The following is a 13184-nucleotide window of genomic DNA, read 5'->3' on the forward strand; positions in this document are numbered from 1 at the left end:
CAGATGTAGTATTCACTAGGTTTCTGAAACAGTAACGTAATTCCAACTATTTGAGAGCACGTCCCAGTGAGAAGTGAAAAATGAAGACCCCTTAGCCAGACTTGAAATTTTACAGTTTCACTTAGAATGGGTACTATGATGTCCATTTTCGCTAATCTCACCTGTGTCATCAATTCAGAAACTAAAAGTAAATGGACCTAATGCTGAGAAACCGCTGAGTTTAACAATTGAATGAAGTCAGTTTTTTGGAAGGTTGTGATTTGAGATGTTTTGGATTTAGCACCGATTTGCATAATAATAAGCAGCTGCCAAGTTGTTTTTACGCCGTCAAACGAAGAAATTAGGTGCAGGTAAGTACATATGGTCTCGGTGCAACATGATTTATGTATATTTTTAAGAGGGAGAAAAGAGGGGAAGGAGAAAAAAAACGTAGGGAAGTGCCGTTGCGAGAAGAGGCGAGCGTTGGCCTAAAAAGGCCGGGGTACTGTAGACCAGGGCTGTGCGGCAACAAGTTGCCGAGTTGCCGAATTGCCGAAAAAAGCTTTTGCCGCACAGCCTTGCTGTAGACAAATGCGCGCGCCGTTTAAATAATGAGGAGCGGCAATAAATTAATAGAATTCGGTAGAATTAACCGTTTTTAAGTAGAAAAAAAGGGAATATGAAGTAGAGGAGCAGAGATAAATGGCTAGAAGAGTTGTTTGGGGGATTTTGCTGGGAAAGTCGGTGTGACCCGAAATTATGGGGCCGATAAATTGGCAGGTTGAATATTAGAGGTGTCAAACTGACAACAGAATACATATGATTACTGATGAGCGTACATGTATGCATCCAACTAAAAATTAACAAAAAACATTGAAAAGAATTGTATAAATGAGTTATAAGAATCGATAGTGATGTTCCGATGTTGCACGCATATCAAATGTTATTTCCAGAAAAAAACTTGATTTGAGTCGTCATGAAAGGGCTCAATAACCGTGTCAACTTAAACCACAAACATAAAATTGAGACCAAATCAGTTTTTGAAAGGATTTGAGTTGCCAAATTTCACTTGTTTATTCAAACATTTTATGAAATACATCTACAGAGACTATTTCTGATGACAATAACTTGGAGAAAAGATGAACTCTAAAATTCAGTTGATACTTTTTAAAATCGGTGTTTCAAAGAAGCACTCGGTTCCGAATTTTCAAAATTTCTGAAGTTTGTGAAACAGTTACACAGCCAATCAAAATGAGTTTGTGTATAAACTGAATAAATCCTTAAATACTAACATTCGTTCTTTTCAAATATAAGTTCTGTCAGAATTCATAATTTCGGGAATCCTATTCCAGTTTTTATGGTTTGGATTGTTACACTCTTACCGTACAATCATATCATTAGTTTGAGATGTTTTGAGCATTTCCCTGTTCCATGAAACGGAAATATTTAGCATTATTTTCATAATAAATAATTAAAGATACATAAGTACAGTCAGATTGGGATGTGAATAAGAATAGAATAGAGAACAAAATTAGGATCTATATGGGGATTTTCTAGAATGTTCTTTCATTCTTGTTTCCAGTAAATAAGAGCTAATTGTAACAGCGTATGCATAAATTAATGTTCTGATAAATCAATAAACCGTTTCAAAATTTCAATATTGAAGGAATCGTAAAGAGAATTAATTTCGATTTTCAAGATCATTTGATTGCTTTTTCAACTATTTGATTAGAAATGCTCTAATTTCCTTTGTTATTTTTTTTAAATAAATGTGCCAGAAATAAAAATTGTAGCCCGATTTACAGCAGCATGTTTTAAAAAAACTGTGAGAAAAAAACGACTGAATAGTTTTGAATTTTCAAAGTTTTCAATAGTTTCAGTTTCAAAATGTTTTTTTGATGTATTGAAATGCAAATATTTGTGGAAACTACGAGTCAAAACAACATACGTTTCAAAGATGTTCTGAAGCAGAAATAGTCTACTGGGAGTGGATGTTGGGTCAAATGACAATCATAACCCTTGAAAAAGAAATTTAAAAAGACAATTGTAATTTCATTTGTTTTTATTAGATTAAATACAAATTTCTGTTTCTACCTGTAATAATTTATTGTCAAAGTTATCGATTTCTCAATTACTCCTTGAAACGTAAACAAGTCCAGTTTGCTCATAATTTATTGTATTTCGAATTTCAAAATATTTATTTGAGTTATTAGCTTTTCAAAAAAAAAATAAATTTAATAGTTGGACAGCATTAGTAACATATACGATAGACGAAATTTAGATTTCATAAATTGCTCAAATCCAACAACCCTAATTTATCGATGGAAGTAAAATTTAGTTTTAATGGGCTCGAATAGTTAAACACTGCTTCTATGAAGGGACAAATACATTTTTATTTCAACAAATCCATTAATGCAGAGTGTTGTATTTCACTCTATTTCTTGGTTTCTATGTTCACGTGGTGCTGAAAAATCGTTCGATTTGTGTGAAAGACTAACATATGTAGTGGATTGGAACTCATTGGAACTGAACTGAAGAAAACAGTAATGATGTGTTTTGATGATTGGGAATTTTTTTAGTGATCACGGTTTGCAGAAAATGTGGAACACATCAGATTCCAGAGCGCATTCACAAGTTTCTGCGGTTTATGAAACCGGAATATTTCTTAATAATTTTAGATAACATATAATGCAAATAGTATTTTCAACAAATTAAAAAAATTATTACTCAATTTCTTTTGGTTGTTGAAATCGGTTAAAATCCATAGCAACTCTGTTGTATACATTTGGAAAACTATGATATTAAAAATTCGTGTCAAAAATTTCTGTTTCTCTGTGCCACCAATTGTGGTTTTCAAGTATCTCAACATTACACATGTAATTTTCACTATTTTCCTGAAACAGTAACTTCATTCTTTATTATTTAAGCACATCCCAGGTACGGGTAGGAAATAAAGACCCCCTTGGACAGACTTTGAAAATTTACAGTTTCATTAAGAATGCATTTTGTATTTTTTTTAGATTTGGCTACTAGGAGATCGAAATCTGTCGCTCGCGGCAATTATATTGAATTTTACGGTTCAGTATGAGCGTATCAAACAACGGAAATGTTTAGTTTCAATCAAAAGTTCCACAACAATCAAAGTGAAAAATCGAAAATTGGTGCTACTTTTGGATCGGTGAATTGTGGTTTAACGACATTCGGATTCATGAAACAATATAGTCATATCACTCTGTTTTAAGATTTCAGACTTTCTGTTATTTTTGAAACAGTCGCATGAGTTTTTCAATTTTCACCACACAAAGTTAAACTAGAATTTTAATGTAAAATGAAGAGAGGAAGGAAACGTGTGTTCTATAATGTAATTCTTGTGTTGTTATTAATAACAATTTTCTTAGTTATAACAGAAAATGATGTAAACGCATGAATTATAGCAGGTTCGAAACAGTATCTTGAATATTTTCTACAATTGTTTTCAATAATTTGAAAACGCTAGGAAACTTATTTTTGCTTTCAAAAAATCACATCAGAGCCACTACAAATAATAGAAGAGCCACTACAGATAAATATTCATTAATATTTTAGAAAACGTGGGAAACACAGATTTCAGTCAATATCTGTAATGATGAACTTCTCACACAAAAGTTCGCAATTTGCCGCGCATAACAGTCTGCAAACTACTTCTCAGTTCTATCAGGTCGTAGAAACAGAGATCTTGGTTTTAAATTACTTATGCAATTAAACAAATTGTAATGATACTTTTCAACTTTCTAAAGAAATCGCTGTTACAGATAATGCGTTTAAAATTTGGATGATTATTTTCAGAGATAAGTATGCATAAAAGGATCACTTTTGTTAAAAGTCTCGGATACAAACGATTCATACTTTAGGTTCTCATCAAAACAGTAGTATGAGTTTTTTCATTTTAGGAATCCGATTCCGAGTTTTTTTGGTTTCAGTTTAGTATGTTCAACAATGAATTTTACAAAACTGAATTTTCCAGTTTCGAGTTGTTAGCATAACACCTAAAGCATGTTGAAATTGATAAGGTATGATTTGAATGATGGTGAAAGAAATAAAATAGATAACCGGTTTCATCGACATTGAATGTTCTATCCAATATCTTTTGAAAACGGATTCTTTTCTTTTTTATTTATTTCTGAACTCTTGATGCTTTAAATATTCCATGCGCTCAATGATTCTGACAATTTTGAGCCGTACTTTTTATAATTCAGCGTCACGGGTTTGAACAACTTGCAGCACAAAACTAGTCCAACATTACTGAATTTGGTTCGAAAACTATATGATGTTGTTGAAACTTGTTACATAACATTCATGAAACTGAATATTATTTTAGTTTTACGTTACTCACAAGGTGTAAAGGTGTCATGTGGTGTAATATATATTCATCAAAACGTTAAAAGTACTCCTATTGAAATGAAAACATCAAACAGCAATTGGGAAATTATAAATCCAACTATCAACACTCACTATAAGGTTCTGAAGCAGAAAACATATCGGAACGTAGGACCACTGGAAGTATACATGACAGTTTTTATTAAAATTTATAAAATTTAGAAAGGGTTCATTTAAAACAGCTATCGGCATAATAAATAAACTTGATGAGAATGTGTTTGGTAGTAAATCAAAAGAACTGTTTGGAACAAACAATTTGAAAGAAATTGTTCTAAAATTTTCTAAAGATTTGTATTTCTTTTGGTTTTAAAATATTAACCCGCAATGAGTTTATCCTGTTTCACAACCTGCACATCAGCATTTCTTTTTCCTGTGATACCGTTAACCCAACCTTTTATATATATATATATATATATATTCATTTTCAGATACAGTGTATATATCTGATGTGGCTACGTAACGAGGATGACCATATTGATCTGTATCCAAAAATTGTATTCTATAAATAAATCCCGTTTTTCGTGCTTCTTATCAGTGATATCACACAAAAAGCTCTCACCCTCGAGTAACCTCTTTACTATTCACTCAATTTTTTCATGCAAAGATCTATCATTTTTATTACATCTAGACAAATAAAATTTAACACAATTATAAAACAGTCAAATATAAGTGTATCCAATCATCCTAAATATCAACCAAAAAATCCGATTTTCCAATCCCTCCACCTCTTCCATTTCTTTTTCTTTTTTGATAGTTTTTCTTCTTTGATCTCAATTTCTTCGGTTTGAATTCCACCGATTTCTTCTTTGGCTCTGGTTTTGATCTCGACTCCTGAAGTCTCAATTCCTGCGTCAATCGTTTGTTTTCTTTCTTCAACCAGTGGATTGCAACTGTTTCTGGGCTCTTCTTGATTGGAAAGGACTGCTTTTCCAGTTCAGAATCCTGATCCTCAGCTTCTTGCTCCTCGATCTCCTCTTTGATCTCCCTAATAACTCTCGGCGTGTCTTGCTCAGGTATCTCTTGTTTCACGATACCAGTCAGACCCTTCTGCTCGCTCAGACACTTGATCAATTTGTTCGCATCGTCGAGTCTCTTCTTCAACTGCTCGCTCACTCGCTTCTCAGTTCGCAGGTTCCGAACGACTCTCTCCAGATTCTTAATTTATAACCAAGATCTCTGCTTCAACGACCTGATAGATTTATTTCACTTACTTCTCACGGTTTTCCCGTTGCTCCTTCAGAAATTTCTTCGTGAGGTTTGACGCCATGGTTTTATAGTGTTGGAGTTGGTAGTACATTTTTCAGTTGAGTTTTGTTCTTCTGAAAAAATAGAACTGATATTCACCAAAAATAAGAAAGAAAGGAAACAGACCGCTAGAATGAGGTACAGACCGCTAGAATGAGGTATCTTGACAGTGGAGAATCAATAAGTCGTCCTCTTATTTGGGTGTCGTGTGCGCGCGCTAATTTTTGACCTACCTGTCATTTTTTGGGAAGAAAACGGGTCTCCAATCGTCTTTTTTTGTAGGATTGGTCAAGATCTGATTTTGAGGTCGTTCAAGTAAATAAAACTGTATGAAAGTTTTTTCAAAATATATATTGAACAGTAATTATTTCATTGACAACACCGTATTGAACCGCATTTGAGAATGACTCCGGGGCGTTTTGAGTTTTTTTGCCACTCACATTCAGAAGATTATTATTCTACAGTTTCAAGAGCTAGAGAAATTTGTACACTGTGATACAAGACCATTGATCGTGTAGTTTTTTTTAGGCGTTTGGGCATTTGCTTTTTATGTAAGAAGTTTTGTTTTTCTATGAGAAATCATGGCTCTATTACAGTTTAGATGTCCTTTAAAAACTTGAACGTCCCAAAAAACACTTAGACGTCCCTTAAAACACTTAGACGTCCCTTGAAACACTTATACGTCCTTTCAAACTCTAATTTTTTTAAAACGTCCTTTCAAAAGTTTAGACGTCCCAAAAAACGTTTAAACGTCCCATAAAATGTGTAGACGTCCCTTGTAATCCCAAAATATAGTTCTGAAGATTTAAACGTCCCAAAAAACATTTAAACGTCCCAAAAAACATTTAAACGTCCCAAAAAACATTTAAACGTCCCAAAAAACATTTAAACGTCCCAAAAAATATTTAGACGTCCCTTGAACACTTTCAGTGGCTTTTAATGTTGAAGGGACGTCTAAACATTTTTTGGGACGTTTAAATGTTTTTTGGGACGTCTAAATGTTTTTGAACATATTTGGGATCCGAAAGGACGTTTAAATGTTTCAAAGGACGTCTAAGTGTTTCAAGGGACGTCTAAGTGTTTTTTGGGACGTTCAAGTTTTCAAAGGACATCTAAACTGTAATAGAGCCGAAATCATAATATTCGAAAAAAAGACCACTCAAATTTTGAAAACATTCTCGGAGAAAAACTTATATATTTCGGGTTTCGATGTGCCAGATATGTATATTTTTCATCAACAATTTTAAGAATTCGTTTTTCGAAAAAAAATTGTTGTTTTAAAGTATTGGTTGATAATATTTAATAATAATGAGAAAAAGTAAAAATTTCTGTTAGAATATCGTGATTTTTTATACACTTCTATAAAATTGGTTGAAGATGTAATTTGACATGCAACAGAGAGATAGTATCAAGTGTTCCAAACCTACACACACATTAAAAAGGTTTTTGAAACAGTTGCAAAAATGTGTTTCATGTTTTTCAGAAATAACCGACAAAACTATTAGAAATAAATATTGTGTATGAATATTCTGGTATGATCAATTTTTTGAAAATTTCCAACAGTTTCTGATTTTTGAATTATTAAGGCTTCTCCTGTTCTGGAAGAGTTTTTTTAAGAGCATGGTTAAGAAAAGATGTGAATTTGGCAGCCCGTTATTCTTATTGTGAAGGCCTCCTAACAAAATGTATACTGTTTCTATCTCTGCCGAAAAGGGTAAGGGTTTTTTTTAGCAATGTTAACCATGACAACCTTACGTTTGCTAGAAATAACCGATTTCAAACTTTCACAGTTCAAGTCTGCCTAGATTTCTATGTTGTTAACAAATTATCATTCTCATGATTTTTTAATTAAGACTTCTGTTTCAAGTTTAAGTCTAATTCTTATTTGGTTTTAGTTGAACGCTATCGATTTGGCATTGGTTGCTGCGTCCAAAATACCTCGTGCACTAAATAAATTATATTAACAGAAATTTAAGAAAACTGGTTGAAACCTATTTTCTCGTAGTTAGTTGAAACTTTTTCAGCTTCACTAAGGTTGTGTATCCCTGAGTTCGGCGGAAATCAAACATCTTGGTCATTCTCAATGAAAATTAATTCACTAATGTTCAGAAACAGAAAATTTCTTTGAATTTTTTGATAGATAGATGGATATGTATACAAAAAACGTCAAACTACATGTTATTATATATTTATTGGCTGAAGAAATTTGATCCACATTCAGTAGATAAGTATTCTACAGTTTCAAAAGCTAGAGAAAATTGTACACTGTGATTGAAAGCCGTAACTTTTATCTTTAGGTATTTTTTGACCTGGTTACATTGTAAAAATTAGTTTTTCTTCCAGTTGAAGTATTGTGACATTCTCAATGCATGTTCCTTGCTCTAGTTACATGCGTGTTTTTCAGAAAAGGCGACAAAACTATGAGAACTTATTGTACACGTATAAATCTCTTTCCTCGAATCATCAATTCTACCAATTTTCCCATCAGTTTCTGATTTCTGACTTCTCAATGCTTCTCCTATTCTGGAAGAGTTTCTTTATACAATTTGATTATTACCCATCCGCCGGTGGCTGACCACTCGCTCAAAGTTCGGCCTTGGGACGCGGAGTGGGTCTCGACACGTAATTTCGATTTACGGCGGCTCTTGACCGTACTTTCGCCATAAAAAAGTTTTTTACTACGGTAGTCGCGTCGAGACCCACTCCGCGTCCCCGGGCCGAACTTTGAGCGAGTGGTCAGCCACCGGCGGGGTTATATGGAAAATTGAGAACATTCTATAAAAGGTGGAAACCCGTTATTCTTATTGTGAAGGCATTCTAACAAAATCCATACTGTTTCTATGTCTGCTCAAAGGATAGGATTTTTTTCAGCAATGTTGATCCATGGTTTGACCAATTCCCAACTATGACAGCTCCAGTGTGTCTAGATTTCTATAAGTTTGTAACAATTTATCGGTCTTCTGATTTTTCAATTGGAACTTCTGTTTCAAATCTAACACTAATTCTTATTTGGTTTTAGTTGAACACTCTCCATAATGTATTTTTTTCGGAAAATGATCAAGAGACACATTTTTATTGTTTTGTTAATCGTTTCACACGTTTCACACATAGCACAAAACAAATGGCTTCAACATAAATTTATGAAAACTAGTTAAAACAAATTTTTCTCGTTGTTAGTTAAAACTTTTTCAGTTTCACTAAGGATGTATATCACTAAACTCTGCGTCTTCGAGAATTCTGGAAACATTGGGTTTTCAGTTTCCAAGTACACATGTATATCGAATCTGCAAAAAATTGTAGTAACAGAATATTTTGATCAGTTATGCGGAATTCCGACTTCCGGACAAGAAAGTTTATTTCCCACTTTCGCCATTCCATAACTGTGGAATTTGGAAAGAACACATTTCGCGAAAACACATGGAAAAATGGTCTAAATGGACAGAAAACTTTTCTTCAGACAAAAACTAATTTTCCACTGATTTTCGCGAATTTTTTCCTGGAGTTTTACAATTTTTGCAAAAAAATCTACTTCCGACTTTCAACTTCCATTTTTAAAATTTTACTTCCGACTTCCGTTTTAGAAAAAAAAATCACTTCCGCACAACTCTGGTCTTGATATTTCTATAAGAACTCATTTAATTTATACTGTTTCTCATTGGTTTCTAACTATTTTCTTTATTTCATTGGACAATGAACTCAGTATCAAAGTATGATGGAAAAAGTTGATAAAACATTATTGAGTTTCAAGGGGCAGTTACTGATGTCAGCAGGCACTTTGAATAATTGCATTTCTTGTCCCTTTAATTCATATCTCCTTTTAATCGAAATATTTAAACTTTGTTCCCTTCATAATACCTTTATTTTTAGCCTGAACGTGTTATGAAACACTTCTCTCTATTTTATTCCCCTTGGTTTTTGTGTTGTCATGCACCTGCCCTTCCCGTGGCACAACATCGTCAACATTTCAGTTTTAACCTGATTCCAGCTGCAAAATTGGTCGATTTTTGAGCATAAAAGTGAGGAGACTAACCAGTTATTAATGGTTGCACCTGTCTTCGAGTTAGAGAATTTGTGATTTATTCTGTTCATTTCATCCAATTTCAAACTTCAGTTCCATGACTTCCAACTCAACTTTATGGCCAAATACTATCCATTTCAATGAGACTTATATGAATTACCGTATCCAATGGAACGGTTGGCCTCAAATATGTGCAATCCTCCCCTGGATTTACATACTTCCAAGTTTTCACGTCATCTGCAAGATATTCTCAGTCTACATATCGACTAACTGGACCCGACCGGAGCCCGGATTGAATCAACATGTGTTTCTAGTAATTTCGTTATCACAACTCACTGTTTTCATCTTTTTCTTTTTTGATTGGTTTATGGTTCGACTTCCGTCTACCGGGTTGTTCACTTCATGGTGTGCTTCAATTGAGCCGAATCATTTTTTGAAGTTTATATTCATGATGGCATATTACACAAATTATTGCGCGATGATTTTTCCATTTCTGATGCCTGTGGTGAGGTTGGTGGTGGTCTCGTTTCCAAGGAATCATTTTAAGGTGAGGATGACCCATCCTGGAGGGGGGAAGACCTGGAATAGTAGGTAATCATAGATCTATATTGGCACTGTTGGACCAAAATTGTTTCTACATATAACATAAATTTTCGGTTTCATTGAAATAACTTATGTGCTTGAAGTTTTCTAAAAGTGATTCGAACTACAGTTTCAATTCGGTCCAGTCAGGTTTGGTCCTACCGCCGACCGACCGAGCCGACCAAGGTCTGCATTTTGTGCTTGAAAAGTTTTTATTTATCGACGGAAGTTTTTTTCCAAAAATTTCAGAATTTTCCGAAATTCAATTTGGGTCTAAGCGAATTATTAACATTCAAAAATTAACTAAAAGTACATATAAGCCGTTTTTGAAACAGAACATTTATGACTTGATGGGATTTTTCAAAAAAAAAAACCGGGGATTCCGATTGTTACCAATGTAGATGAGTGATACATTAGACTAATTGTAAGACTGCTTTTGCAACAAGAATTTTCGGTTTCATTTAATAAATTTATGTTCATAAATCCATTGTTTTCGATTACATGTTGGGGATCTAACTTTCACTGTTCCAGTTTTTAACAGTTCTATTGTTGTTTGTTCTATATTGTCACAGTTTTGTTTTGTCAAATTCTGTTTTTTCCGAGTTCTAAAGTCAAACACCAACCAAAGACTAAATAATATCATTCAAAACAAAAACTAGAATTATATGCCTTTTTTGAAACAGAACATTTATGATTATTATGACAATTTGGAAAAAAAACCACCGGTGTTTCCTATTCAAGATGTGTGACAGTTTAGGCCAACATTGTTTTTGCATCAAGAATTTTCGGTTTCATTTAATAAATTTATGTTCATAAGATTTTCCACAACCAATTTTTCATGGCATTTGCATAGTAAATGTTCCAACAGAGCCAGGTTTGGAAGCATTGAGGGGTCCATTTTCTGTTCTATTGGTGGTGTCCCTAACCCGAATCACAACAGGCACTAATTAGAGAACAAAAAGAATTGACGGTTCAGCGTCGCTTTGATGAGATTAAGGACAGCACCGTGATATAAACTCTTTCAAAATGCAAATTTCGGGTTCAAGCTTTTTAGGATTTAATGAAAGTATAAAGAAGCTGTGCCCAGTGAAAAATTTCAGTGACTTGAAATATAATTCCTCTCTGTAACAGAAAGCATATGATTTGTCGACATTACGAGCTGAATGAAATTATTTTTGAGTAAAAGTTTACTTACGCATTGTTATCGGTACAGATAAGTAACAGTTTATAAGTGGACCTCATGAAACATCTTTCGTTTTCCACTAACTACGTTTCCGCGTTACAGGTATTATTTAATCCAGTTTATAAACTAAAACTGTATTCTAAATCTTTTTAAATTTTTTACTTTTTCAAAATACCCATGAACAGATCACAAATCCAGCATAACCTAATTCCTTTTATATTCAATTTTCAGATAAACTCAATTCTCCTGCGCGTCAGTGTGCCTCTCATCTGGCTCTACCCCCTCTGTTTCACCTTTTTCCTTATTCCAGCCGTTGGTGTTTGTCGTCAAATTAGTAGTCCATATCCGTTGGGCGCAATTCATATTTATTATGCAAATGCTGCGTTTGGGGTAAGTTTCATCCATGAAATAGAAAACATTTTAAAATTTATCCTCAAATGTTTTGTGATCTCGTTGAAACCGGTGATGTCTGATAACTGTGATCATAGAAAGTGCTTCAAACCTAGCAATTTTTAAAGTAAAGTTATAATTACCACTTTCATAAAATTTTGCAAATGAGAACTCGAAGAACAAATTGAGTCACCGCGCGCCAAAGACACTCCAGCCCCCAAACTTTCTTTATTTCCAGCTCAGAAATTCATATTTCTACCTCTACAACACTATTGCATGGCTCACACTTGCAATTCTGGCCAACATTCTTCTATTCCTGAAAGTTGCAAAGGCCAGAGCGCAACTCATCAGTTTTCAAAAAAGTGCAGTGTCTTATAAAGCGGAATTATCGATTACAATTACTACTGTAGTTATGATACTTTTCTATGTTATCAATGGAGGCTTTATAGTGAGTTTTATATTTGATAACAGAAAGTTTTTAATTTTTATTTTTATTTCCAGATAATTTATGTCCTGTACTATGGTACAAGTTCCTATTTCTCATTTTTGGTTATCGTGAAAGCGTTTGCAAACGACGCGGAGACTTGTGTTGTTCCGTGGATATTCTATTTGACTCATCCGGTATTCAAGAAGAAAGCAATCAGTAGTGACTTGGTATTTTCAACGTGTTCATTCAAGAGACGGATTAATAATAGTTGATATTTTTAAATTTGTTTTGATAATAATGATTGTAAAATCAGAGGATTTTCTTCACTTTTTAAACAGAAAATTTTTTTTAGCATTTTTCCTTCTACAGCTCGATAATGCGATCATTCATTTCAAAATTTCGAAAAGTGATGGATATAATGGTTTCTTTACATTGAACACTGTCATATTCAATCTCTGAATTTGTAACCGTTTCAATAAACTTTTAGTTTCACTACAATAACTTTATTGCTTCAATTGTAGAAGCGCGGGATAGTTTTCAATAATGTGAATATATCAGAACATGATTTTGCCAGAAGTAAAAAATTAAAACTGAGATAAGGTATTAATAAGTGTAAAATGTTGTTGAATTAATTCCACAAGACAGAGCTGAAATTAGTTGTTGGTGTTCATAGAGATGAACTCTTCGTCTGTGCACTGTTGAACTAATGCTGTGTTTCCAATTTATCGAAATTCTGAAACAAATTTGATTACTTTATGTTTTTCACGTTTTTTTCTCGGTTTTAACACTTTTACTTCTAGAATACTGTTCTCGTTTAAACCATCAGCTTTGTTATTTATTTTGCAGATTCACTCAATTTTCTCCGTGTCAGTCTACCTCGATACTGTGGGAATGATATGAATTATTTTGAAAAGAAGTGTAAAGAATGCTTGATGTAGTAGTTG

At 33.5% G+C, this 13184-nt stretch overlaps 2 protein-coding genes across 2 annotated transcripts; one reads left to right on the forward strand and one right to left on the reverse strand.

The window, feature by feature from the left end:
* Positions 1–5079: 5079 nt before the first annotated feature.
* GCK72_012431 (uncharacterized protein) lies at positions 5080–5662 on the reverse strand (the record flags this gene model as incomplete). Its single annotated transcript, XM_053729108.1, has 2 exons — positions 5080–5539; positions 5607–5662. 2 exons carry the CDS (start codon positions 5660–5662, stop codon positions 5080–5082), a joined length of 516 nt encoding a protein of 171 aa, XP_053583880.1.
* Positions 5663–10154: 4492 nt separating this feature from the next.
* Positions 10155–12512, forward strand: GCK72_012432 (uncharacterized protein; the record flags this gene model as incomplete). The annotated part of the gene is made up of 4 exons (XM_053729109.1): positions 10155–10205; positions 11655–11813; positions 12052–12261; positions 12315–12512. 4 exons carry the CDS (start codon positions 10155–10157, stop codon positions 12510–12512), a joined length of 618 nt encoding a protein of 205 aa, XP_053583881.1.
* Between the last annotated feature and the right edge of the window lie 672 nt (positions 12513–13184).

This window comes from Caenorhabditis remanei, chromosome IV, assembly GCF_010183535.1.
Source record: "Caenorhabditis remanei strain PX506 chromosome IV, whole genome shotgun sequence".
In the NCBI taxonomy this organism is placed as follows: Eukaryota; Metazoa; Nematoda; class Chromadorea; order Rhabditida; family Rhabditidae; genus Caenorhabditis; species Caenorhabditis remanei.